The sequence below is a fragment of the Canis aureus genome, chromosome 6, assembly GCF_053574225.1.
Source record: "Canis aureus isolate CA01 chromosome 6, VMU_Caureus_v.1.0, whole genome shotgun sequence".
NCBI classification, from domain to species: domain Eukaryota; kingdom Metazoa; phylum Chordata; class Mammalia; order Carnivora; family Canidae; genus Canis; species Canis aureus.
This window is the reverse complement of record NC_135616.1, coordinates 37,479,117-37,506,748: the sequence shown is the minus strand read 5'-3', so window position 1 is coordinate 37,506,748 and position 27,632 is coordinate 37,479,117. Positions and strand designations below refer to the sequence as shown.

At 54.3% G+C, this 27,632-nt stretch overlaps 1 protein-coding gene and 1 long non-coding RNA gene across 3 annotated transcripts in view; one reads left to right on the top strand and one right to left on the bottom strand.

Annotated features, from left to right (window-relative positions):
• Nucleotides 1–17,699, top strand: part of LOC144315729 (uncharacterized) — a 48,846-nt gene extending 31,147 nt beyond the window's left edge. Inside the window, exons 2-3 of one of the 2 annotated variants that reach the window (XM_077900700.1) lie at nt 14,852–14,973; nt 16,966–17,699. In XM_077900700.1, the coding sequence (XP_077756826.1) occupies nt 14,852–14,973; nt 16,966–17,222 (379 nt within the window). In that variant the 3' untranslated portion in view covers nt 17,223–17,699. Of the gene's footprint in view, nt 1–14,851 lie in introns of both variants that reach the window. The other variant, XM_077900699.1, reaches the window with a different exon arrangement.
• Nucleotides 17,700–25,318: 7,619 nt separating this feature from the next.
• Nucleotides 25,319–26,802, bottom strand: LOC144315169 (uncharacterized). The gene is made up of 4 exons (XR_013380932.1): nt 26,527–26,802; nt 26,265–26,383; nt 25,684–25,768; nt 25,319–25,550 (listed from the first exon to the last, which is right to left on the bottom strand). It is a non-coding gene; the product is annotated as an uncharacterized LOC144315169 (long non-coding RNA).
• Nucleotides 26,803–27,632: the final 830 nt, after the last annotated feature.

The following is a 27,632-nucleotide window of genomic DNA, read 5'->3' as shown; positions in this document are numbered from 1 at the left end:
TCTGAGCTCTTAGTTAATCGCACTGATCTGTATGGATAAATTTATGGTAGTATTACAATGTTTTATGGACTGTTGCTTGGTATTAAGATTTGAAATTGGGAAGTATGAGCATCCAATTTTGATTTTCTCAAGATAGTTTTGACATTTTTGGTCCCTATATTTTCAGTGTGATAGCTTGGATTAACTTGTGTATTTTCTACAAGAGGAGAGTTAGGGTTATGATTTGGGTTCAGGTTTGGGGAGGCTTAGGGTTCAAGTTTGGGTTTGGATTTGGGTTGGGGATTGGAATTCAAGGTTCGGGTTTGGGGTTTGGGATTGAAGTTGGCGTTAGGGCTGGGACTAAGGTTCGGGTTGGGGTTAGGGATATGGGATTGGGTTCAGGATTGGGTAGAGGGTTAGGGGTTAGGGTTGGGATTCAGGTTCTGAGTTAGGATTTGGGATGTGGGTTTGGATTAAGGGTTAGGGTTTGGGTTCAGGCTTGTGTTTGTGTTTGTGTTTGGGGTTAGGGCTAGGGCTAGGGTTAGGGTTAGGATTAAGGTTAGGTCTAGGGCTTAGGCTAGAGCTAGGGCTAAGGCTAGGGTTAAGTGTTAGAGTCAAGGTTAGCGTTAGGGTTAGAGTTAGGGGTAGTTGTAGGTTTTTTAAGGGTAGGGTTGATTCATGTAGATGTAGGTGAATGTGTAGGGATAGGAGTCAGGGTAGGGTTGGGAGTAGGGGTGGGGTTCGGGTGAGGGTTAAATGTAGTTTTAGTGTTGGGCTAGGGCTTGGGTTAGTGATAGGGTTAGTGTTAAGTTTAGGTTGAGGTTTAGGGGTGATGGTTAGGGTTAGGGTTTAGTGTTAGGGTTAGTTTTAGTGGTTAGGAGTTAAGGGTTAGGGTTAGGGGTTAGTTTGGGGTAGGGTTAAGGTTAGGGTTTAGGTTTAGGGTTATGTGTAGTTATGATTAGGGATATGGTTAGGGTTAGGGATTTGGGTAGGACTAGATTCAGTAGTAGGTGTAGGGTTAGCAGTAAGGGTAGTGGTAGAAGTAGGGTATATGGAGGTATAGGTATAGGGGTAGACTTAGGGATAGGGATCCATGTAGGGTTAAGGGAAGGTTAGGTGTAGGGTTAGGTGTAGAGGTAGGGGTTGGGGAAGATTTGGGGTAGGGATAGGAGTAGGGTTAGTGGTAGGGTTGGGGTAGGTGTAGGGTTAGAGGAAAGTGTAGGGGTAGAGGTAGGGATACGTGTAGGGGTAGATTATGGATAGGAGTAAGTTAGTGTTAAGGTAGGGTTAGGGGTCATTTTAGGCATAGAGTTACAGGTAAGGATATGAGTGGGGGGAGGTGTGGGGGTGTGGATTTATGGTTATATAAGGTGTAGGTGTAGGGATAGGAGTAATTTTAGTGGTGGGGTGGGGTTAGGTTTAGAGGTAGGGTAGTTTTAGTGATATGGATATGATTATGAGTAGGGATAGGGTACAGTAGGGTTTTGGGTAGGAATAGGTATATAGGGAGGTATACAGGTAGTAATAGGGTTAGGGATAGATTTAGGGGTAGGGAAGGTGTAAGGTTAGGGGTAGGTGTAGTTTTAGGGGTTGGTTTGGGGTAGGTTTAGAGTAGTGGTTGTGTTAGGGGCAGGGTAGGGTTAGGTTTAGGGTTAAAGGTAGGGTTATGAATAAGAGTAGGCTTAGGGTTAGGGGTAGGAGTTGGACTAGGTGAAGGGGTTGGGGAAGGGTAGGGATTGGGGTAGGGTAGAGTTAGTGTTAGAGGTGGGGTTAGGATTAGAGGTATGGGTATAGTTAGTGATCAGGTAGAGGTACTCCCCACTCATATCCCTACCTGTAACACTATGCCTAAAATGACCCCTAACCCTACCTTAACACTAACTTACTCCTATCTATAATCTACCCCTACACATATCCCTACCTCTACCCCTACTCTAAGGGTAGAGTAGAGTTGGTGTTAGTGTTAGGTGTAGGGATAAGGATCATGGTAGTATTAGAGTTAGAGTTAGGGGTAAAGGTAGGGGTAAGGGTAGGGGTTGAGATTGTGGTATGGGTAGGAGTATGGTAGAGGTTCCAGTAGGGGTAGGTGTAGGTTTAGGGGTAGAGGTAAGGGTAGTTGTAGGAGTAGGGTTAGGGGTACTGGTAGTAGTAGGCTTTGAGGTAGGAATGGTTAGTGGTAGGAGTAGGAGTAGTTGTGAGTGTAATGGTAGGGGTATGGATAGGTGGTGTAGGGGTTGGTAGGAATAGGGGAGTTGTATGGGAAGGAGTAGGAGTAAGTGTAGGGGTTGGATGGGGGTAGGGGTAGAGTTAGTGACAGGAGTAGTGTAGGAGTACAGTTAAATGTAGCTATTTTGGTGGGTGTAGGGATAGGTATAGGGAGAGGGGTAGGTGTAGAGGGTGGTTTAGCGGTAGTTGTAGTGGCAGTTGTAGGGGTAGGATTTAGGAGTAGATTTAGGGGTGAGGTAGGGGTAGGGTTACAGTTAGGTTTAGGGGTAGGGGTAGGCATCGTGGTAGGTGTAGGAGTAAGGTTAGTGATAGGTGTAGGGGTAGGGGAGGGAGTAGGGTAGTGGAGGAGTAGGGGGAGATGTAGGGTTAGGGTTAGGAGTAGGGTAGTGGTAGGGTGGGGTAGGGGTAGGAGAAGTGGTAGTGATAGAGTTATACTAGGTGTAGGCGTAGGTTTAGGGATAGCATTATGGTTAAGGGTTGGGGTAGGGGTAGGGATAGGGGTAGGTGTAGTGGTAGGTTTAAGGTTGGTGTTAGGGGTAGGCTTATGGTTAGGGGTATGGGTAGGAAATGGTTGGGGTTAGGTATAGGCTTAGAGGTAGGTGTATGGTTAGGGGTAAGGGTAGGGATGAGGGTAGTGGTAGGTGTATGCGCATGGCTGGGTGTAGGGTTAGGGGTAGGGGTAGGATAAGGTAGATGGTTAGGAGTATAGGGGTACAAGGTACAAGGGTCTCTGGCCCTTTGAAAGATGAGAATGTGGGAAGGCAGAAAGGCTTTCACTCTGGGGAGGCCTCCTGAGCACTTTCCCCAGTCGGATTGCTCAGGGAAGGCAAGGGCCCTTGGTGATGGAGGAGGTTAGGAGGAGGCAAGGAGTATTTCCTGCCAGTGCCTGGTGCCTCTAGGCCCCATTCAGGGCACATACTCTGTGCAGGGTACTTCTCACCCCTCCCTTCCCACTGGATTTCTTTTTTTTTTTTTTTTTTTTTAATTTTTATTTATTCATGATAGGCACACGGTGAGAGAGAGAGAGGCAGAGACACAGGCAGAGGGAGAAGCAGGCTCCATGCACCGGGAGCCTGACGTGGGATTTGATCCCGGATCTCCAGGATCGCGCCCTGGGCCAAAGGCAGGCGCCAAACCGCTGCGCCACCCAGGGATCCCTTCCCACTGGATTTCTATGCCTTCCCAGCATAGAAACCTCCAGAAGATAAATGTATATGAATCCCCAAAGCTCTTCCCATTGGGGCTTGAGGCTTTCAGGTTTCGTTTTTTTTTTTTTTTTTTTTTCAGGTTTCGTTTTTTAACTTTTATTTTCTCTCCACTATAATTGCACCAGGGTAAGGGCCAGGCCTTTCCTAGGATTTATGCATGGGCCACAATCAAGTTTTGCCCTAAGTAGAAGGGGCTTCTGTGCCATGGCATAAAAATCAAGGTGGCTTTTTGCCCAGGTTGAAAGGCTGACTTGAGCTTTGAGTCTTACTCTCTGAAGAGAGGTGATACCTGGTGTCCTCCTTTTTCCGTCCTAGTCTTTATTACTGGCCACATTTCATTTTTAATATATAACGCTAAAGCATCTCTCAGAAGAGGCTTTTCCCTTCAGGGGATGCGGTTTCCTGAGGGTAATAGAACCTGGACATGATGCGTTAGCTAACAACGTAGCAGACGGTAACACAGACTTTAAATGTCTATCTATACAGCTCACAGATCTACACCTAGAGGAGGTCAGTCCATAAGAGAAAAAAAAAAAAAAAAAAAAGGCCAAGATCTGTAAAAGAAGAGAAACTTCATCAATTAAGATGAAGCCAGAAGCAAGGTCAGAAGGCAAAACATATGCCCTATGGAATCCTCGCTGAAAACGGGTGGCCAGATTGTCTCAGGATTCCTCGTAGCTGCTGTAGCAGAGCACCTCAGCCCGGGCAGCTCAAGCATCCCTTTCCTCAGAGTTCTGCAGGCTGGAAGTCCGAGGTTGAGGTGTCCGCGGGTTTGGTTTCTTCTGAGGCTTCCCTCCTAGACTCGGTCTTCCGGCTGGATCTCCTCTGCCGGTATCCGTAGCCGACTTGCCTCTTACAAGGATTCCAGTCATTCTGGACTAGGGCTCGCTTGTATGGCCTCACTGTAGTATTGATCACCCCTGAAAGGCCTTACCTCCAAACACAGACCCAATCTGAGATACTGAGGGTTCAGACTTCAGCATGTGAACGGCGCGGGTGGTTGGGGAGGGGGTGGTGCGGTGACCGGGGCTCTGCAGCTCGGTTGGTATCAGGGGCCAACAGGAAGAAAAAGTCCATACATTACATGAGCCAGAGGCTTTGTGAAAAGAAAAACCCAGAGCAGAGCATTTGCCCCACAGGAGCGCCAAGTGGTGAGAGGACATACCCCCCGTGGCCCTTGACCCATGGGTGTCATGTGAGGGGGGCGCCCCCATCCCTGTAGCATGTGGGCAGTGAAGGGCCACATGGCCATCCGTTCTAGCTTTCCCAGCTGCAAGTTGGCGGAGTGGAATTCAGGGAAACCATGCCCTCGAGAAGCTTCCAGAGCCTTGGCTGCGTGGCGGGGGGTCAGCTGCTCAGTGAGAGGCTTCACCCCAACGGCCTTTGGGGTCCTGGGCTTGGGACGGTGAAGGACCTGGCCGGGCTGGGATGTGCAGGCGGGGGTGAGGAGGGCCGGCCTTCTAGCAGAGGGGGAAGCCCCAGCTGAGTTAGGGGTGCTGAAGCCAGCAAGAAGCTGCCATGACACATGAGGACCCACACTCAGGAGAAGCCATACATGTGCAACATCTGTGAGGTCCACTTCACCAGGTATATATCTCAGGGGGGCCAGGGGAGGGTCAGGGGCCTGGGTGAGGACAGCACAGCAGAGCACAGAGCGCTGGGACAGAGACACCCAGTTCAGGGGAGGCCCTACTGGGTCCTAGATGATGCATGTCAAGTTTAATCGCTAGAAGGCATACTAGGCACTACTTGGTGCAGTGATTTCCGTACGTCGGTTAATGAGCCAAAATATCTTCTAAAATATAACATTTGGTGGAAGGCCAAGATAGATAGATAGATGAGAGTGGAGCTGTTTGGGGGGGTCAGAAGTGAGGGTCCTTGGCTCCTTGCTTGCTTGACCTCCCTTCCCCATCCCCACTGTGGATCCAAGGAGGCCAGTTTGAAGCTCCACAGTGGAGCGCCACCTCTCCATTTTATTCGGAGCATGCTCAGCATGCCAGGGGCTGTCCCAAGTGGACTGCGCACACTGTCACCACAGCCCTGCCCCAGGAGGATGGGGAGGTGCTGTGGCCTTTGTTTACAGATGAGCAATCTACCTCTCAGTGGCCAGTTGGGCACCTGCTTGTAAGCACGTGGAGAGCATTAATGTCAGAGCTGGGACTTGATGACAGCAAAATTGGTGACCAGGAGACTACAGAGACTCCTGCAGTGCTCTTGATCCCCTCTTGGATCGGATCCTTTAGATCCAATCCTCTTTTTATGTTCTTCTCCTTGAATGTCTGTGTTAGGAAGAGGGTGGACTCGGTGTGGTGTGGTGATAACATTTGAGATTTGAACTCGGTATATCGCAAACCTTTCATCTTTCACAGACTCCTTGCCCATCAGCAAGCGTGTGTTATGGGCCTTCCCTGCACTGCAGCTCTTGGGTTCCAGACTGATTAGTGGGACAATGTGGGCTCCGCTTTGTTTCCCTGCTCGGTTTTGTTGGGCCTTATTTTGGGAAAATACGGTCTGTTGGTACTGTTTATGGTCGCTGGTGTGAGGCCGAGCCTCCCAGCCACTCCGACAGAGGAGAAAGCTCTGGTGAGTGGTGTTGCATCAGGGCTCGGTCATTTCTGTGTAGACGGAGCCTGGTGGACACCTGCCCTGAGACCATGACTTGCCAGGCCAGGTTCCTTCCCCCACATTGCCACCGGCCCTGGCAAAGAACTTGGTTCGAGACCCACACTTGTGCCAGTGACGCTGCCAGGACTTCACATCCTCTTGGAAAGTTCTCTTTGGGAATTGCTGCGAACTCATTCTTTTGATTTTCCTTGGTGGGCCCAAGCTTTGGCCTTTGAGGATGGAGTGACACTTTTTTTGAGTCAAGCTGAATAGCAAATCAGGGACAGTACTTTTTTTGGGGGGGAAAAACATAAGATGAGTCTATACTATGAAGTAATGAGACCCACAATCTTGGGTGGCTTCAAAGCTCTATTTGAAGTTTCCAGAGAAGGGTATCAGAGATCTGTTCCAGTGACAGTGGCATTGCTAGAGTAGCTCTGCAGGCTCCCCTGAAACTGATGGTTTCAAAGGTGGCCTTGGGGCCACAGCTCTTTCTGAGAGGGGAAACCCCAAACAGAGTATCCCCCAGATGCTTTGGGCTGACAGCAGAGGGAGTCTCCAGGTACAGGGGGGCAGGGCCCCCCACAACCCAGGTTTGTCCCCTTCTTTCCCACAGTGCTGACCTCAGGGCACTCTGCTCCTGTTATTGCCTCATAGCAGCCAGACCCTAGGTTCTGGGATTCACCTCCACTGGGACATGAGGTGGCCCTGCCACGCCAATGACCCCCCACCACTACCACAGCACCGCCTTCTCCTGAATTCACCTGAGCCCCGCAGGCCAGGCCAGAAAACTGAACAGGGTGTGACAGAAGCACAGTGATGATATTAGGGAGATAAATGAGGGCATGAGCCACGTTTGAGTACCGTTCACCCATCTCCAGCCTGTGACTCCCAGCCCTGTCCCCCGGGAATGACTGCAAAGACAAGGAACACTCTGCACAGGCCAGATCCAGCAAAGCCAGGCCCCAGGTCAGCCAGAGCACCCCCTCCTCCTACCAGCCGGGGTCCACGCCCCTAATTTCCCATACCTGTTCCCTCCCCAGATGGCCGACTCCGGGACACCTCTGCCTTCAGAGGGTCCCAGGCCTGCCTGGGGCTTCAGGGGGATGCCCAGCACCCTGGATCCCTTCCCTTCAGGGCTTTCCCACCAACAGCCTTCTGTGCAGGCTACCCTAGTCCGTGGGCCCTGCCTTCCCTAGGGAGAATGCTCAAGACAGACTTCTCCTGACACAAGAACGTCCTGTGAGCAGACCTCCTGGATTGGGCAGACCTCCCAGCACATTCCCTTTTTTTTTTTTTTTTTTTTTTTAAGGATTTTGTTTATTTATTCATGAGAGACACACAGAGAGAGGCAGAGCCACAAGCAGAGGGAGAAGCAGGCTCCCTATGGGGAGTCCAATGTGGGACTCATCCAGGGACTCCAGGATCACGCCCTGAGCCAAAGGCAGGTGCTAAACCGCTGAGCCCCAGCACATTCCTGATGATAACGTAGGGGGGGCCTCTGTGCCTGCAGCCTCCCAGCCCTCCCTCCAGATCAGCCTGTGGGGTAGTTCAGGCGGCATCTGCCCTCCCTCTCCTGGTTGCTCCTGCTCATGTCAGTGACAGCCATCTGCCCCTCACCCCTGTCTGAAGCAGCTGTATTCCTGCCCCCTTCAGTGCCTCCCCTCACCCAGTTCCCACTGGACCCTGACCCAGCTGAGAGAAATCAGAGTTGCTCTTGCCCCCCCCACCTGTTTCCCAGAAGCATAGGCACCCCAAAGTGGGGGGAAGCTGGACCTTCTTCTGGCCTCCTCACACAAGGGACTCTGGGAACTTGATCCCAGTACCGGCACTGGCACCGGCACCATGGGCTGCTGCGACTGTCTGCCTCCAGCCCTCCCTGTCACATTCTGCAGGGCAGCCAGCCCCATGCTTCCCTCTCGCCCCCTCCGAGAGCCGCCCTGCAAGGATTCTTTCTGTCCCCTGGCCTGTCCTTGTTGGGTTTCTCATACCTCACCCCCAGGGGTTGAGTCCCCTTGCACCTTTCCATGGGGACCTTCTGGGTGGCTGACTTCCTGCACCACCACCCAGAACACCTCCCCGCCCTCCCTGCTGCCTCCTTGACTCTGAACTCCCAGCCTCCCTTGAGAGGCCCACACCGCTCCTGGGGACCTGCCCCCCCAGAGGCTCAGGGAGATGGGACCCGCTGCCCTCAATGCCTCTTCTTGGACACTAGTTTCCCTTTCTTTCCTTAAACACAGCTGAGCTTCCGCTCTCGGGTCAGGCCTGTCTTCCCCTCTCCTTGATGCTGACCCCACCTGCCATCACCCCGGGGGAAGTCAGAGCAGCCCACCCTTCTCCTGTGAAGTGGCCTTTTGGCTCAGGCTCTGAGTTAGGGCCTCAGATGCCAATTCCCTGCATGTCCATGCCCGGTGGGGCCATCCTGGCTGACCACTTTGGCAGCAGTGGTGGAGGGGTTGGGGGTCCTCCCTACAGAGCCCATTCTGCCCCAAAAGCCCTGCCTGTAGCTCTCATTCCATGGTTCTCTAAGAAGAGAGAGGAGGGCCTTCTCCACCATGGTGCTGCTCCCTCTTTGGCATCAGACCCTCACCTCTGAGATGGCACTGGACATCACTCAGCCCTGGGGACCATTGTCCTACCGCTGACTGTTCCAGGTAGAGAACACCCCTGGACTGAGGCAGGCCCTCAAAGACCTCAGCCAGACTGCATTTCTGTGGCTGTCCCCTCCTAGCTCTGGTCACCCCACAATGGCTTGGAGTCCTCTGGCATCCTGGGCCTCCCTCTCTGGGACTTTACCATTCTCCAGTGGGCCTCCACCCCATTAAGTCTTAAGGCTTCGCCTCCAACACCTGCTACCAGTGTGAGCCCCGTGCTGGTTGCTCCAGGAGCCCGCAGTGGTCTGCTGTCTAGACCAGCCCAAGAGCCCAGCTGCTGCCTGTTGCCTGTGTTTTCCTGTTGGCCCTCCCACTCCTGGCAGCCCCAGGGACTTTATTAAGATAATGCAATGTCATTAGCAGTGGCACCTGGGAGAGGGTTTGTCTCAGACCATCAGGTTATCCCAAGGAGTGTGGGCAGATGGTGCTGGGAAGGTGTTCGCAGGATTGGGAGCCCTAGTGGAAGCTGGGGACCCCAGGCAGGACCCCGCAGCCCTCTCCTTTACTCGGAGTGGGGGGGCGGGGATGAGCTCACACGGACTGGCACATCTTTCCCACAATGAGCTCCCTGGGCCAGAAGGGGGAATGCAGATCCAGGCTTGGGCATGTGCAGCCTGGGCTCATCCCTAGTGCAGAGTTGAGGCGAATGGCAGACAAGGGAACCAGGGTGAATCAGAGCGCACTGGGGAGTTCTGAGAACTGATCCTGCACTGTGGGTCATTGGTCAGTTGACCAAGGTGCTGTGTGCCCCCACTGCACGCTCTGTGTGGCGCACTAATCATGGGGAATGCAGAAGCATCCAACAGGCTCTCATCCAAGCAGGTCTGGTACTTTTGGAGCCGCAGACTGAGTGAGGGCTGAGTAAGCCAGTGGCCGGCACATGCTAAGTGCTGCTACACGGGGGAGAGGGGGCTCGGTGGACATTGGCACCTTGGAAGGAGCACCAGAGGGTTAATCAGGACACCCAGGTTTGGGGCCTGGTGTGACGTTGGCCTCCTTACCTCTCTGAACCTCAGGTCCCCACCTGTAATGTGCAGGGCTTGGAGGAGGTGCTTCTTCTTTTTTTTTTTTTTTTTTAATTTTTTATTTTTATTTATGATAGTCACACAGAGAGAGAGAGAGAGAGAGAGAGAGAGAGAGGCAGAGACATAGGCAGAGGGAGAAGCAGGCTCCATGCACCGGGAGCCCAACGTGGGATTCGATCCCGGGTCTCCAGGATCGCGCCCTGGGCCAAAGGCAGGCGCCAAACCGCTGTGCCACCCAGGGATCCCGAGGAGGTGCTTCTTATGGCTGTTCCCAGGCCCATGACTCCATCCATATATTGCCCATGGTCAAGAGAAGCTTTGGACACATTATGCAGCCTCTCTGTCCCCATTTCCTCATGACAATGATGGGCCAACTCCATGGGCTCAGGTGAGATAAGGTGTGACTGCCTGGGGGACAGCCAGCGCCTCACCCCACTCATGATTAGTACTGAGAGCCGTGGCTCCTTATCTCGGCAGTTGGGGCCGGTCTCCTCCTACATTGCCCTGCTGCCCAGGCTTCCAAGGAGACAGGGCTGCAGGAACCAGGGGCAGGGCAGTGGCTCTGCAGGGACTCGGGGCAGCTAAGGGGAACAGCATGTGTGATGGCCCCTGCCCTGGAAATAGCATGCATGGGAAATAAGAGTGGCAGAGGCAGCCTCTGTGCAATATCCCCAGCCACCAAGAGTGCCCATGGGCTGGAGCAGGGGCCACAGACGATGCCGCTGCAGAAGCTTGGCTCCCAGAGCTCATGCCCAATGGGGGGGGTGGGACAATGCCGACACACCCCGCGGTCCTTTGGGGACAGGAGAAGGGGATGCTGTGACACATTGTCTTCTGTTGCTCCCTCCTTGCCCCCCAGTAACCTAGCTTAGGGGGCAGTATTCAGGACCTGGGTGCTCTGGAAGGTGAGAGCAAAAGATAAGATGCGGGCAGACAGGGAAAGGTCTATAGAGGAGTGCTCTTGAATTTGACCTTGAAGGGTGAGGGGTGGAGGATGAGGAGTGGGAGACATTTCAGGCAGTGCAGTTGGCAAAAGTAAACTGAGAAAGAGGTGCAGGGAGGAGGCGGGGGTGGAACAGGGGTTCACAGCTGGGGAGGAAGGAGCACACATGCTGGCACCTGGGCTTGGGCCCTGGTGGGACCCCAGAGATGGAGCACTGGAGTCCAAACACAAGATCTGCACAGAACGGGACGGAGGCATCTGCTTCATAACATGGCAGGCTCTGCCCTGGAGGAAGGAAGTTCTGGAAGCCCAGCTCAGGTCAGCAAGTGTTCAGAGACAGAGCTGTGACTGGAGCATGGCCCACGAGGGGAACAGCGGACCCATGCTGGGCGCAGGGGCAGTACTGTGGGGGTGTGGGCTAGCAAGGGGGGGGTGACCTTTTTTTTCCAGCTTCATTGAGCTATAATTCACAAAGCACATAGAAGTTTAAGGTGTAGAAGTCATGATGCCACGCTAACGAGGTGGTGCACCATTCACACATCCATCACCTCAGATACTTAACTCCAAGAACTGGTGTGCAGGGCAAGAACACGCGGATCTACTTTCCTGGCCGCTTTCAAGTAACGCAGTAGTGTTGACTGCAGTCCCCGGAGGTCCCCTCAACTTACTCATTTAGTCACTGGAAGGGTTAGCTTGTAAGGGCCTTCCAACCACGCCAATGACGAAGTTAGCACATCACACAGGGGGCAGCCTTGGAGACTTTTTGTGGGACCAGTGGATGTCCAGTCCCGAATGGAAGTGACGAAAGATTCAGCTCCTGAGATTCAAGCTAGGACATTTTCCATCTAAACTCATGCCTCCTCCACACACCAGGCAGATTCGTGAGGAAGTGGGGGGTAGAATGGCCATAATACAGAAGGAGACTCAGTGGAAGCCCATTACCCCGACACAAACACTCACAGAACACTGCTGGTCAAAGCGGCGCAGCCCAGCCCCCCAATTTACAGGTCAGGAAACTGAGGCCCAGGGCACCCAGGGACCTGGCCCAGTTCTTGGAGTATGCCTGGCCTCCAGGCCAGACTCTCCCAATGCACCTGTGCATTATATCCACATGCCCAGGTCATGACAGGAGTGAGAAGGAGGTGAGACCTGAGACAGGCCCTCCCTCTCTGTCCTTCCTTTTCTCATCTGGAGAGTTTTAAGGAGTTGAATGAAATCAGGATTTTCAAGGTCCTGGTAAGGGTATTGCTAACAATGCAGGTGACTAGGCCCTTGGCCCAGACTGTGAATCGGAGCATATTAATGTGATCCCGGTAGACTCGATGATCTCTACGGTTTTTTCGCAGGACTGACTTACCATGGGCTTTGTAGCTCTACTAACCCTCCAGGCTGCTCCCACCAAAGACCCTAATGTCTCTGTTAGGGACAGCAGGCTCCTGCCCAGGGCTGAGCTCCTCCCACAGTATGCCCCAGTCTTCTGGCCCCAGACGCTGAAAGCTCCTCCTGCAAATGCGCTGTTTTGATGGTTCTGGTCTGCACTTTCTGAGGCAGCCCTCATAGGCCACAGGCAGGGGATCCCTGGTTTGAATATCTACCTTTCTCAGCCTCAGAATAGTTTGCGAATAAACCACACTCCAGATTGCTCCCCAGGCCCCATTGCCCCTTGTGGGTATCCCTTGGATACCTCTGGGAAAGCTGCTTGATTGCTCTGAGCCTCAACTCTTCCTCTAAGTGAGGAAATGATTCTAAGGATGTGGAATCTAACTCATCTGAATCTAGATTCTCTCGTCAAGTCCTGGAAATAGGAACTGATGTCTGGCCCTAGGTTCAGTTCTGCACAGAGAAATTAAGTACCTTGCCTAAGGTTACCCAGGAAGTTAGAGGTGGGTCTGCAGCTACAGTAAGGGCTCCCAGACTCCCAGTGGTGGCCCCACCCCTACACCATAACTTGCCTCTGAGTAACAACCTTTCCAGGGTCATTGAAGCAGTGTATTTATCTGCCCATAGCAGATGCTCAATAAAAGGAAGTGATAGCCACCTTCTCAGCACTTCTTACACACTTCAGTTAAGTGCTGCTAAAATGTGACTTATTTTGCATGTTCTCATGAAAAGCTTGGGAGGAGTGCCAGATATTTATAGTAGGCCTGTAAGATCTGAAGCTTTACCATTTGCATTGTCCATTAGTTGAGGGTGGCCCTCAACAGCAATATTACTAATTGTGTGCAATAGTGATTTTGAAAAAATACCCATCTTATTAGGTCATGGGAGGATTGAATGAGGTGATATACTTAATGTCCACTGATGCCTCCACACTGAACCCTCCACCAGGCCCTAGGGAGGATGCAAGTCCCACAGCCAGCAAGTGCCCCCAGCTGACCACTTAGCATCAGCATTTCCCCAAGAGCCTTGAAGATCCCTCACGACTAAGCAGCACTGCTCTTGAGCTACAAATGGCACTACACATCCCTCTTCTACAGTGTTACAGAATGAGGCCCGAGTTCTAGTCTCAGCTCTGCCTTGACTCCCCTTGGGTGACCTTGGCCAGTTCCCCTCCCGGGACCCTGGTTTGCCTGCCAGCAAAGGTGATTCTTAGAGTGGTGCATGATCGACGTGTTAGGAATGCAGGTTCTCTTCCCTCTCCCACCTGCACCTCCCACCACCTGAGTCAGGGTCTCTGGGAGTGGGGCCCAGCGTGCTGCTTCATCAGGCCCTTCTCATGCCCGCTCAAGTTTGGGACCCACCCGCCCGGATGCTCTCTAAGGCTGCCTCCCGTTCAAACCCCCCATCACTGGGATGGAATGGGGGTTATAGATACCACAAGGACTGTATGCTGGCTGGGGAAGGGAGCATGAGGTGTCACAGCAGGGCACTGCGCAGCCTAGGCGCAGCTGGGGGGTTGTGGGAGGAGCGGGGACAGAGGAGGGGGGTCTGGTGTGTGGGGACACCCACTGGCTTCAGACAGCAGCATTCACTTCCTCCTCCTTGCCCGTCCTACTTCCCACCCTATCTCCATCTTCCAGTGCCCTTGTGCCTTCCTGGGAGCCCAGGAGGAAGGAGTGCCTCCCCCCACCGCCCCACCAGTGTACCGGAGAACCTCCTTTTCCCTCCAGCCGGCCCTAGGGAACCATCCAGGAATGAGAGCCAGTGAGACCTCTAGCGGCTGGGAGATGCCAGAAGAGCAGGAACTGCTCCTCAGCCCCAGGCCCCAGGATTATATGGGAGCACGGATTAAATCTGGCCATTTTAGGGCAGATGCCTGGGCTCCTCATCCTCTCCGACCTCAAATCCCAGCAGAAAATGACAGGCAGATGCTCTACCTGCGGGGAGGAGGTAGGAGACGGGACACAGAGCTTGCTGGCCTGCGAGGCCTGGTTTGGGAGGGCTGCAGAGGGAGCCCTGAGAGGAGGGTTTTGCGGCAGGTGTGACTCCACCTCAGCCAGCCTGGAAGGCTCCTTTACCCGGCATGTATAGTGCTCAGTCTTTAGGAAGGCAACCCTGTGATGTCAGTTTTCCTTTCAGGATCACCAGGAAGCGTGTTGAATCTAGTTTGACACGAACCCACCAGCTTCTCTGCATCAGCCCCGGACAATAGGAACAGATGTCTAATGCTAAATTCAGCTCTGTGCAGAGAGGTTAAGTCACTTGCCTGTGGTCATTCAGCACGTGCGAGGTAGCTCTGCCGCTGGAGCAGAGGCCCTGAAAGCTCCATGGGAGCCTCACCTTTACACCATACCTTCCCTCTGAATAATAGCACTTAAATCCTGAAAAGCTTTGCCCTAGATTAGGCTGCATTCTTGTCGCACCTGGCTCTTTTGTAAACCCTGAAATTCTCTGCAGACAAAGGGAAGAGCCCACAGCTCGGGTTGAGAAACCACAGAGCAGGAGACTTGAGCGAGGTGTGCCTGGCTTCCATAGGCTCCCAGATTAGTGCTGAGGACAGACAGATCTCAACAGCCGGGGGGCCAGGATGGGATGGGGCCAGGTGGAGTGGGGTGGCCGGGAGCAAGGGGCCAATGGGCAGGAAGACTGTTGCCGGGAGGCAGGCGGTACAAGTCAGTCCTGGCCTGGCTCCCATTCCTGGAGCTGGACGCTGCGGCCGAGGTGAGCTGCAACAGGTTCCAGGGTAAGGGCAGGGTAGGTGGTAGGCGGGGAGGAGGCAGAGGGGCGGCCCCTAGCCTTCCGCAGGCACTGACTGTAGGCTGTGTGTTGCAGGCAGGACAAGCTGAAAATCCACATCCAGAAGCACACGGGGGAGCGGCCCTACCTGTGCATCCATTGCAACACCAAGTTCGTGCACAAGTACGACCTCAAGAACCACATGCGCATCCACACAGGTATGCGGCCCTACCAGTGCGAGTTCTGCTACAAGAGCTTCACGTGCTCTGACCACCTGCGCCGCCACATCAAGCGCCTGCTGTGGTCGCAAGCCCACTGCCTAGAGGGCCGCCAGCCTGCTCTTCCGGCCCCTGGGCCTGGTGCCCAAGAGGGCAACCTTCATGGCGCTAGACGAGGTGGGTGGCCACCTGGGCAGGGCAGCCCTGCGCCTCCTGGACCCCAGCCCTGCCAAGCACTTCCTGGCGGCGCCCAAGGGTGTGCTGAGCCTGCAGGAGCTCGAGTGGCAGTTCGAGGAGACAGCAGGTGAAGCTGTTGGGTGCGTGCAGCTGGAGGCCAAGAGGAACGCAGGCGGCCTGCTGGCCTTCGCCCTCCCCAGGCTCACCAGCCTCAGCCACGTGGTCTGCATGAAGCCGACAACTAGCAGGTCCCGGTGCACCTCACCAGCGGCCCTGGCCCCTGTCTGCCAGGCCTCCCCTGCGCCCCTACCCAGGGCTCTGAACTTTTTCCTTCAAATCACAGAGGAAACGTGGGAAGTATAGTATCAGCCACAGTGGTATTGGCAGGCGTCCTGCTGCCTCCTGCTCCCCCTCGGGCAGTGTCTGACAGGGACACCTCCTCCAGAGGGCCTCCACTTGGCTGGCTCTCTGCTGTCACACAGAAACTCACAGGGGCCGGTGCTGCCAGGAGGCCACAGCCCAGGTGCCCAGGAGCACTGTGGAGCTGCAGGGGGAGGGGGCTAAACGGAGGGAGAGAGCTTGGCTGCAGGCACATGGCCTGGAGCAGGGGTGAGGTGCGCTCCCTCCCTGAGCCGAAGCCCTGTGGCACAATCCCTACCGATCCCACTCTGCTGGGTCACTTTTCTAGTCTCCAGCCATCCCGGGATCCTCATGGGAAATGCCCTGTTGGCAGGGATGCCTCCTCCTGGAGTCCCACCCACCAGTCCCTCCCTCACGTCCCATGACCTCAGACAGGCCAGGGCCCCCTCCCCCCACCAACCCTCCCACCCTGCTAGGAAGGAGGGCTGCTAATTCCATTCCCCTCCCATCGAACCCACCCACACCTGACATACCAGTCACTCCACAAGGAGTCCCTGAGAAGGTAGGAGCTTTGTGCTCCTGAGGCCTGGTGAAAACGTCTGTCTCACTGCATTTGGTTTTATCACATCCACCTCTCTGTTAGCACAGGTGGGCAACCTGGCCAGACTAGAGGGGGGAGTGGTGACACAGAGGAGCCCAGGTGTGGCTCATCCAGAGCAGCTTTGGGGAAGTCCGGATTCTCCCCACCTCTGTGTGTGTCGGTGCCCTGGGAATGACACCCGCCCTCCTTGAGGGCTGTACAGCTGGGACTCCTGGGGCTCCTGGGGCCAGCATAGAAGGGAATGGGCGCCACCTACGGATGGCCCCCTCCACCCTGATTCCTGGAAACAGACAAAACACCTGGTTCGCCAGGGTTTATGTTTGTTGTGGGTTTCTCGAGGCTTTGGGATGGCTGGGGATTGCCTCCTTTGCTCTGTTTGAGCACCCTCAACCCCTCCCTCCTCCATCGGGGAGGAAGCTGGGGTGCTTGGCTTCCCGCAGTGGTGGCAGCAGTGGCAGTGGCAAGAGGCAGAGCCCTGGCTCCAGGGTGGGTTTGCAGGGTGCTGTGAATTAGTGCTGCCCGTGCACTCTCCCTGGTACCTGAGCTGGTGGCAGGTTCTGAGGAGGAGGAAGGCTATCCTGGCCCTGTGCCTTCCTGTTCTCTCCCCTTTCCTGCCCCTCCCTCCCTTCTCTTGCTGAGTTGGCCTTCGTGTCTCAGCAGCCCGGTGTCCCCAATCCAGGCCCAGGGTCCCCAGTCCAGGAGCTGTGGGCACAAGAGACTTCTGCTCTTTGTATCTCCTTGGCTTCTTCCCAAGCAAACACGCATACACACACACACACACACACACACACACACACACACACACACACAAACAAAAAGGCCAGAGAAGACCACAGACTCTGTCCCCCTCCCAGCTCCCCAGAGGAGAACGCTGACTCGGCAGCCCACCAGATACCATTTCATCCAGAGGGAATTGCTTCTGACACCCTCTTGTCTTCAGATGCCATCGTTCTGGGCAGCTGCCTCTTTGATGCCCGTCTCCGTCTCTGACACTTGCTTCTGGGACCCATCCGCCAACATGCCCACGTTCCCCTCCATCGGCCAAGGGATTGGGGCTGACCCGCACTTTAAAAAGAAAACATGGAAAAATGAACACATTGGAATCCAGTAGTGTTGGGGCTTTTGTTTTTACTTTGTAAAGGTAATGACTTCTTATAAACTCAGTTTTTCAGGCAACTGGTTCTTTTTGTTTTCTCACTTGGCTGCAGTGTGGAGTTGTACATTGTAAAATATCCCAAGATCTTGAGAACTGTATGATGGAGAAGAACTCGATGCAAATGGGTTGTGGGGGGTGGGGAGGTTGTGTTTTGTTTTGGTTCTTTTTGTTTCTCTTTCTTTCCTTTTTCCTCCCCCCACCCCCTTTTTCCTTTGGTGCTTCAATTTCCCTGTTGTCTATCTGTGGGAAAACTTTGGAAGTTTTCCTATTTATAATTTTTTTTAAAAATGTGATTGCTTTCTGTAAAATGACACAACAGAGTTTGCCTTAATGATTCAAAGGACGATCTTCCATAACTCTGGTCGCACACTGCACCCCACCGAGAAAAATTCTCAGCTAAGTTTTCTGGCCTATTTATTAAACAGTATTAATTGACTTGATGAAATTATTGAGAGTTGCACTTCTGTGAGAGGTGACCAATAACAAGTCAATGGCTAGGCGTTCACAGAAAAACAAAACAAAACAAAAAAAACGATTTGATGATTGGATGTCATGCACTTACAATGATGCCAAAGACATCTTTAGGAAAAACAAAAACAAAAACAAAAAAAGAGCCACACCACAAACCTTTGACCCTTAATTAGTCATTGGAAGGGCAGTGATGTGAGGAAGAGAAAGCCTTGCTTATTGCATTTGCTGGTTCAGGTTGACGTCCTCATCCTAAAGCTTATGTCAGGTGTCGGTGGTGGTTCCGAGTGGGGAGGCCCGAACTTAATTCCTCAGTGTCTCCCACCTTCCAGATGTGCAAGGCACTGTTTGATCAGAAGTTTTTGGGCATCTGTGAGCCTGAGTGCAAAATGTATGTGTGTGCATGTGTGCGCATGCAGGTCTGTGGTGTGTGAGCAAGAAGTCATGGGGTGGGTGACCATTGCAACACCGCCAGACCTACGAGTTCCCCACCATGGTGTTCATAGCGGCCTCCCGCTGGTCCTGTTGCACCTGCCTTCCTTGCCGCCTTTCTCTGGTTTCCTGGCAGGGGAGCTGGACTTCTCCCTTTTCACCTGAGCCCCTTCTGTGCTTAAGCCAGAGCACAGACTCTTGGAATAAAATAGTTTTTTGCACTGCGTTTTTTGGATAACCCAGGGTTCCCCTCATGTGTACATCCCCTTTTTTGTGTGCAATCCCCTTTCTTGCCATGGCAAGCTTTCTGATAAACCACATGCAGCATTTCTTCATACAGAGGAACGAACTGATGGGGGTCTCCAGACTCCTCCATGCTGTGCCACCTCGGGCTCATCACTCCCCTACCCTGGTCCCCACTTTCTCACCTCTGGTAACAATGGGAAGTGAGTACACCACAGCAGCTCCAAGTTTCCCACCCAAACACCCTTCTGCAATGGCAGCGGGTGGGGTGGGGAGGGTCAGTCAGTTGGGGAATGGAGACTGAACTTTAAAAAAAAAAATTGCCTGAAACAACCTTCCCGTAGTGTAAAATTCTGTAGTTGCAGGTTTTGGCTTTGAGATTCATGCATCTACATTCCACACAATATCTATATGCCTCTGTCTTAATATGAAAATAATCATCTGGAACTACTTGCTAGTTCCGTAACTTGTCTTTTCCCAAGAATCTTTTAGTAAAAGCAAAATGTTCCCTGGATACCCTGAGCTTTGAGAGGCCCAAGCTCATGGCTGAGGGCTTGGGGGTTCTCATGGCCCAGTGCAGGAAACACAAGGCCAGGTCAAGATGTCACTCAGCTCCAGAGTCCTTGGCTCCCTGGGTCCTCATTCTGGGGGTTGGTGTCCACTAAAGGCTGGAGGCAAACATGAGGAGAGGGTAGGTATGGCCCTGAGCCCAGGGGGCTCCTAAACTCAGGTGAGTGAAATGTCCACTAGTCTGGCTGGGTGGTATGTTCCGTGGAGCCCTGCCAGGCACGGCCTGCTCCCTCGGACCCTAAGGTTGGAGAATGAGGCCACTGAGGACTGAGAACCACGTGAGTCCTAACCTGGGGAGGAAGGCTTGAGAGAAACATTAGAACAGACCTTGGGACTCCTAAAGCTCCCTCAGGGAGAGGGAGGATTTTACTGAAAGTCTTGCCGATTCGGAGCAGGAGAGAGATTCCAGGGGTAGCTGGATGTCCGAGCCGGGACAGTAACTTCTAGCATCTACCGTCATCTGCAAGAGGACCGAGGTCCCTTGTGAGGCCGTGAGCTCCCAGTTATTGGAGGGGTTCAACACGGCCTTTCTAGAATGCCGAGAGGAGAGTCCTATACAGAGAAGTTCTGACCCGTGGGTCCTTTCCACCTGGTGAAAGGGCAAACGTATATCCTCGCTAGGCTGCGGAAGGACTATGCCCAGGAGGGGGTGGTGACAAGGGAGAAAGATGAGCTGGGACAAGTTCACAAAACCCGGTTCGGTGGCCCCGGGCTGCATGCCCTCCCCCCACGACCCCTCTTCCCGTGACCAACAGTGACACGGGGCCAGAGAAGCCAGGACTCTACGTGGAAGAGGCCCTGACTTCTTTTGAGACCCTGATCATATGACAGAACAGAAGTCAACAGATGGGACTTAAAAGTCTCCGGAGGCCTTCATGTGCCCTCAGGGCCCACTCTTCCAGAGGAGAACCTGGGGCTCCACTGCTCGCAGGGCCCCAGCGCCTTGGCTTTGGCCGGCCGGCAGCCCTCTCCCCAGACCCCATTCCTCCGTCCTGGGACCTTGGCAGCTCCTCCTCCCAGAGGGTCTTCTGGGCCTGCTGCCGAGTGGACACGCAGGCGCTTCCGGGAGCAGGCACAGCTCTGTGCTCCCCTTGTGTGTACTTGCCCTTCCCAAAGCCAGTGAGGGCTTCACGAGGGAAACAGGGCCTCGGGGCCACAGGACTCCTCAAGGGAGGGGGGGTCAGGAGGCCCGACAGGAGGGGAAATGCCACCTGCATGCACAGGGTCTGAGGCTCCTCCGGGGACCTGGGACAAATTCTGGAACCAAAGATGTTTACACCCAGTGGCCTACTTCCCAACACCTGCCCCTACTGCCCTGCACCCGTGTCACCCTCTCCCCTTCTCCTGGTGCCCCTTCCGACCCTGGCTGTCCTGCAGGATGCAGCCCCAGTCATGTCTTCCTTCCCCTCGGTTCACACCCAGGGGAGCCACAGAGGCGAATGTGACTCACCGGCTCCCTCTTCCGGCCTCCGCAGCCCCCTGCTCCTCACTCGGCGTGGAAAGAAAAGCCCAGAGCAAAGCTCCATGGGGCCTCCACCAAGATGGACAGCCTGGAAATCATGCCAGGGGGCACTTACCGGTCTGTCTGGACTCCCCTCTCTCCTCCCCTTCAGGGATGTGCAGGAGTGGGGGTGTGCAGGAGTGGGGGTGCAGGCAAGGGGGTTCAGGAGTGGGAGTGCAGGCTTGAGGGGGCAGGAAGCAAGCCAATAGCCTCTTTCCCTCCTTTCAGCTGGGAAGCGCTGCTGAGAACTGAGTCAAACATGCATTTCCAGCAATTGATGGGGGAGGCCTCCCCGGGGAGCCTTGGCTCATTCCCCCCCTTACCACATCCTGGACAGGGGCTGTGGTGACCCCAAGGAGCGGAGCCCATGTGGCCTAAACCAGACACTATGAACCCAGAAATGACAAATAAAACATCTCCGAGCTGGACCATCCTGGAAAGCCTGGAAACTGATCCCTTGATCTGCAGCCAGAACCAGGCACTCACACATGCATGTACACATGCACACATGCACGCATACTCGCACGCTCGCATGGAGTCATCAGACAGACAATACACAGGCTGATGTCATCCCTCTGTAACAATGGGAGACCCGGCAGCGCATGGACGAGACCCAGTCAGGCCACTGTCCCCACAGGCCTCCCTACTGGAGTATTTATAATGCCCTCTGTTGTCGTTATCCTTGTGAGCCCTCCTTGTAACCGTGACCCTTGACCTTGACAACAAATGCGAAAGCATAAACAAGGAGGTTTCGGGAATAAGGATGGAAGATAGAGTGCATCAGACCCTCTCCCGCGTTCCTCTACAAATTAAGACATTCAGCACAAACCCTCTGAGTCCCATGAAGGTTTTTATATTTTCTCAGAGGACTCTCACATCTGTGGGTCCACTAGGTTTGAACCCTACGAGGCACATCTCCTTATCCCTATTTGTATCTGTTGAGATTCTTAGTCAAACACCAGAACCCGCCCGGGTAGCTGAAGTAGAGAAGGCATTTATCAAAGGAAGTAAGTTATCTCCACAAGAGCCGCAGAGTCTGGCTTGCAGAGTCCCCAGAATCGGTTGTGCGGGTTGCGTACTGCACAACGCCGCCACTTCTGAAGAGGCGCTATCCACACCCTAGACAGATCTGCACCTCTGTTGTGATAGACGCTGGATTTCTGTGCCATAGCCATTTCCCAGCAGGTGGCAGTCAAGGGTACATGAGGGCTGCCCTTGTCAAATCCTCCATGGCCTGGAAGCCAGGAAGGCAGCAACAATCCCAAGCTGCGCTGTGCCACGCTGCTCCAGCTGCTGCGCAGGGACCCCACTGCTGGGCCTACGCATGCCAGGCCTCAGCCACTGGAGCTCCACCCCGAGGCCCGCTCCCCTCCACCCATCCCCCAGAAAGAGCCAGATCCCACAGTTGTGGACTCCGCCCCCCTCCCCTGGATGAGGCACCCTATGCTGCTGCGTGTGACCCCTAGAGCCCTAGGCCCAGGCCTCAGCCTGACTGCAGGCCTCCTGGAAAAGGAGGCTCATGGAGTGAATCCTCCAGTCCCCAGCGGTGGCCTCAGAGCCACCAGGCACCCAGGCAGTGCTCTGCAGGACCCTGAGGTCAAGGCGGCAGGGCGAGGGGGCCAATGTGTCGACCCCCAGAGGGAGGACAGGACCGTCTGTCCTCATAGGGCTCCGCTGACACAAAGCTCAGCCTGCCTCTGTCCTGCCACACAGTGCTCCGATTCCGTGCGTGGCCTTCCCCTGCCCAGCGGGCCTTCTGGGCCTTTCTCCAGATCTGGGAATGACAGCACACAGCCGGAGTGCCTGCTTTGATGGAAATGGCTTTTTACTTTGCCATTTCAGCGTCATTCCTGTGGGAAGGGCATTGTGCCTCGCATAGTGCATTTCCCTTTCCTCATGGCCGGGGTAACCCAGCCCTAGGACGGGGGCGGGACAGCAAGCTGCAGGGGGCAGGTAGGGGCAGCGAGGCAAGAAAGAAGGGGGCACAACATGCAGGGTCGGGGTCACCGAGCTCCACTGTCTCCCTCCCTCCTCCGTACAGAGCTTTGAGGGTTCCAAGCCTCCCAGCCTGTGCCCTGGGCCCCCACCTTGCTCACCACCTCACAGCCTGGCTCAGGGCAGCAGGGAGGAGGTGTGACCATACTCAGGGAGCTTGGGGCAGGGCTGGAGGGGGCTCGCACAATACCTGCCCACTACACACTAGGTGCTCAGTCAACATTGGTTTCTTGCTGTCTTACCTCTCTGTTCCCTCAATAACATTTAAAATAATCATGGTTACCTACATTATTTACCTTTTTCCTTCTGTTTTGCTTCTCTTCCTCCAATGGAAAAGGAAGGAGGGAAGGGCAGAGGGGAAAAGGAGGAGAGGGAAGGAGGGGTCAGTACCCATTACTTATCCCAGTGATTATCTGAGTTGCTTTGGATAATCTGATGATGAGGGCTCACCAGTTGCCAGTTCCCGCAGGAAAGCTGAAAGAAGTAAAGCACAAGGACAGCCTCTTCTTAAATCAGAATGTGGAGCTGGTCATTTCTCAGGGGCTGCCGGGCATGGAAAGCTGCTCGAGGAGAGCCAGGGAGAGTCATCCAGCTGCACAACTTTGATAACATGTGGTTGGGCCCCCTGTCCAGATGCTGCCCACTGACAGCCCCACCTCGCTCAGTCCCCTGCGCCTACCTGGGCACAACAGAGACCACCCTGGGGCTGGAGGCGACGGAGGAGGCCTGGCTCATCCCACATGCCAGGAAGGGAATCATGATTTCAGAACCTGAGCCTAGAAATGGGGCTTGAGGAGATGAGAAGGGTTGTCAGGACAGTCCTTTGGCCTGGTGAGCAGACTCTTGCCTCTGCCCCAGGTGTTCAGGGGCCCCCATGGGCCTGGAATCTAAGGACCCTGCGCCCGTTCTAGACAGAGCATGCTCAGAGCACCTGGGACCCTCAGCTCATGGGCTGAATGGCTGCAAGCCTGCTTCCAGGACCAAGTGTACCTCTCCCCAGGACTTTCCTTCTTTCTTTTTTTGAAGATTTTATTTATTTTTTTGAGAGAGAGAGAGTGAGAGCATGAGCAGGGGGGAGAGGGAGAAGCAGGTTCCCCATGAGCACGATGGAGGGACTCGATCTCAGGACCTGGAATCATGACCTGACCGAAGGCAGATGCTTGACCACTGAGCCACCTGGGCGCTCCTCCCCAGGACTCTGAAGGCCGGGTGCTGGAGGAGTCTCCCCAGGGGTGGCTGTTTGTTGGGGAGGATGGAAAGAACTTACACCTCCAGATTGGGGCATTCACAAACGAGACCTCTCAGTCTTTGGGGTGGAGCAGCTGGTGGCAGTGGGGGTGGAAGAGAGGGCGCAGCTGTGGGCCGGTGGACCTGCTCCCCCCACCAGAACCTCCAGGATCCGGAGCATCTAGTGAATCCAGCTTTCTAGATCTTTCCGAAGGGATGCTCACCGAGATAGAAGACTAGAACATGGGATCCTGGGTGGCTCAGTGGTTTAGTGCCTGTCTTCAGCTCAGGGCATGATCCTGGAGTCCCGGGATCAAATCCTGTGTCAGGCTCCCAGTAGGGAGCCTGCTTCTCCCTCTGCCTATTTATCTGCCTCTCTCTCTGTGTCTGTCATGAATAAATAAAAAAATTAAATCTTTAAAAAAATTGTAAAAAAAAAAAAAAAGAAGACTAGAACATAGTTTATGTAACAATCTGTTAGCTTGATTTCTATGTTTAGACCTGTGACACAGGGACCTCTACTCGCGTCCTCCGCAGGCTCTGGGAGTACGAGAGAAAGAGCCAGGGAAAGCCGTGGTGCCCCTAGGTCTACAGAAGGCCGTGGCTGTGGCACTCCGCGGGGCTGCTGTCTTGCACGGTGACTTCCCCTGAAGTCACCTGCTTCTCATTCAGAGGGCAGGACGTGCTAGTGAGCCAGCTAGCAGGGGCTCCACACCCCCTGCCCTTCACCCCCCTCTGTGGAGGCTCCCTTCCCTGACCCCCCAGCTTAAGGGGCTGCTGTGCATTTACTGGGCACATTCAGATAGAGGAAACATCTCACTTTCAGTTACGTAAACAGGCCAGCCCAAACCAACAGCGACGTGTCTGTCTGTCCATCTCCTGTTGCTACACTCCTGTGATGCTACCCTCTGCTCCTCCGGCACCTCAGGCTCCCACAGGGGGACAGGAACAGCGACTCTTGGGAGCAGAGTGTCACAGCCTGGGTGGCTTATCAACCTCGTGGGCCTGGAGCTTGGAGGTGGAGGATCAGGGCGCCCACACGGTAGGGTTCTGCGGAAAGCCCTCTTCTGTGCCGTCCACCACCATTCCATGCCGTGTCCTTGCAGGACAGAGAGCACAGAGGAAGCAAGCTTCCTTGCATCTCTGCTAACAGCACTACCCCCAGCCCGGGGCCCCATCCCCATGACCCCATCTCGTCCCACTCGCCTCCCAAAGTCCGCACCTCCTCACGGCATCCTGTGGGGGTGAGGTTTCAACATATGACTTTGAGGAAGACACAGGCACCCAGTGCCTACTGGCCACGTGCCCTTCTGTGCACCACATCCTCACACACCCACTAGCGACTGGTTCGGGCTCCTCGGGAGCTGGCAGAGAGGGGTGATGGCTTAAGCTTCTCCCTGGTTTCACACGCAGCTGCACTAACCATCCCTCTGCCTGCAGGTGGGTCTCTTCAACTTGTGTGGGTCATCCTGAGGCCCAGCATTGGCCACTCCACCAATGGGGGCAAATGACAGCAGGGCGGGGCACTTGGGCGGGGCCTTGCATGTAAGTTTCTTTCTTTCTTTCTTTTCTTTCTTTTTTTTTAAGATTTTTATTTATTCATGAGAGACATACAGAGAGAGGCAGAGACACAGGCAAAGGGAGAAGCAGGCTCCCTGTGGGGAGCCTGATGTAGGACCCGATCCCAGGACCCCAGGATCAAGCCCTGAGCCAGAGATGGACGCTCAACCACTGAGCCACCTGGGTGCCCCTCCACATAAGCTTCTGCAGGCTCCCCTGGGTGACCAGCTGGACACGGAGACGTGCTGACCTTTACAGTTTCTCTCCTTGGGGTAAGGCTATAGGCCCTGGGGAAACATAAGGATGGCCTCCAACTTTATTTTGTTCGGACATCAAAGACAAGTGGCTCTCTGATCTTTATGGGGAGACACGTATGAACAGAACAGTGGGCTGAGGAAAAGCATTAAAGCCAGGACTTACGTAGGCTACTCATTCCTTTAGAAGGCAGGAAGCTAGGTGCTCGTTTGCAAGGCGGGGAAGGCCAACAGTGAAGGAGAAAACGGATCTGTTGAAAGGCTATCATAGCTCAGAGGACTGGTGGGAATTGGAGAGCCAGCCCCAGAAACCAGGGAGAAACCCAAAGAGGTAGGACCTCAGCCTCCCTGGCAGCCTCCCCAGCAGCCTCCCCAGCATCCCCAGCAGCTCCCCTGGCAGCCCCCCAGGCAGTCCCCTGGCAACCCCCCCAGCAGCCTCCTCAGCATCCCCAGCAGCCCCCCACCCTGGGAGCCCCCCAGCAGCCTCCCCAGCAGCCTCCCAGCAGCCTCCCCAGCAGCATCCCCAACAGCATCCCCAGCAGCATCCCCAGCAGCTCCCCAGCAGCATCCCCAGCAGCCCCCCAGGAGGTTGCCACTCGGTTAAGTGAATGTCGCTGTGTCCAGGTGCGAAGTCACAGCAGGAGCGTCAGAAGTGCCAGGGCCACGGCGCTGGTCTCCTGCTCTAGCTGCCGAGATGCGGGAAGGGGGTTCCTGGCCCTCTGAGTGTCTGCTCACCCGCATACTCACCTATTGGAGCTGTATCCCAAGTGGAGAGTGCCTGAATACTGCAGCACCAAAAGGCGACAGAGGTCAGGTGCAGTCAGTGGGCGTGGCTGAGGACAAGGTCCCCTTGTCATTCCTCTTACCTGTTCATACGAAAAGCAGCATCCTTATGGCTTCTGATTCTAACAACAGGGTCCAACCAACAGTTTGGACAAAGGCCCTTGTCTACGATTTCGGGATTTTTGAGAAATTCCTGGATTGTTTCCCATTTTCAATCCCTCTTTACCACTGCGAAGGACGGCCCGATGGGCTTGCCAGAACTTAGGAGGCTGCTTTCCGAGCTTTCTGGGCCACTGGTTCTCTGTGTGACCTTGAAAAGAGTTACCTCAACTCCCTAAATCTCTATTTGATCATCTGGAAAGCGAGGGGGTGGGTGACAGGAGCCCCGGGATGTCTTCGTGCTGTCACAAGGTGGGAGCTCATGCTTCCGCAGCACGGAGCACTTGCAAGGGGCCTCATTTCCCAACCAAGGCCGTCCTCGTCTCTTTCCAGGACTAACGTTGCCCAATACGCAGGACGTGCATAAACCAAGGCTGTGTGGTGTAAATATTGTTGAGACTGACACCAATCCAGATCCAAAATAACCCACCGACCACGCCATTCTATAGCAAGCACACAAGGCGACACACGGGAATGCTTCCCCTTTTGTCTTTCCAATGGGGATGCACTCGCTGAATATTCTATTTTCATGCACACATATGTGCAAGCACGCACGCAGGCCTGTACACGCATACCCACGGGCCTGTGTTGCCATCAACGTGCTTAGGGCTGCATATGGAATTATCTCTGAAAAGCTTTATTTTTCATGGGTTTTGCCTTCATTGCAGACACAGGACGAGTTCTTGGGCTTGCTTTCCATTCCCAGTTTATTTTTCGCTTTATTCTCTATGCTGGATAGGCCACCTGCCCGTGGACATGCCAGCGAACATCTGCCTACAGAATAAGATTTGGCTACGCATTCCAGACACCAGACAATTGGTTCTCTCTGGGGTGACCATCTTCTCTCTGCCCCCCATCCCACTGCCCTTCTGTGGAGGAGTGTGGAAGAGGGGGAATCGGGGGTAGGAGTAGAAGGCGATGAAGTGGACATTTGTGGGACCATGAGTAGGTATGTGTATCTTCTTCTCAAGTTTCGTCTGAAGATAAATTCAATCTCCATGACCCGAGTCCATGTTGCACACTTCAGGTACCCTGTCTACATGCATGTGACCCGGTCACATGTTTTCCCCCTGGAACAGAGCTCCTTGAGAATCTCTGCAGTTCTTCCCTAATTGACACAGAGCCTGGCCCCCAAGAAGGTCTTAATAGACACAGCATTGATAAAGAATGCTG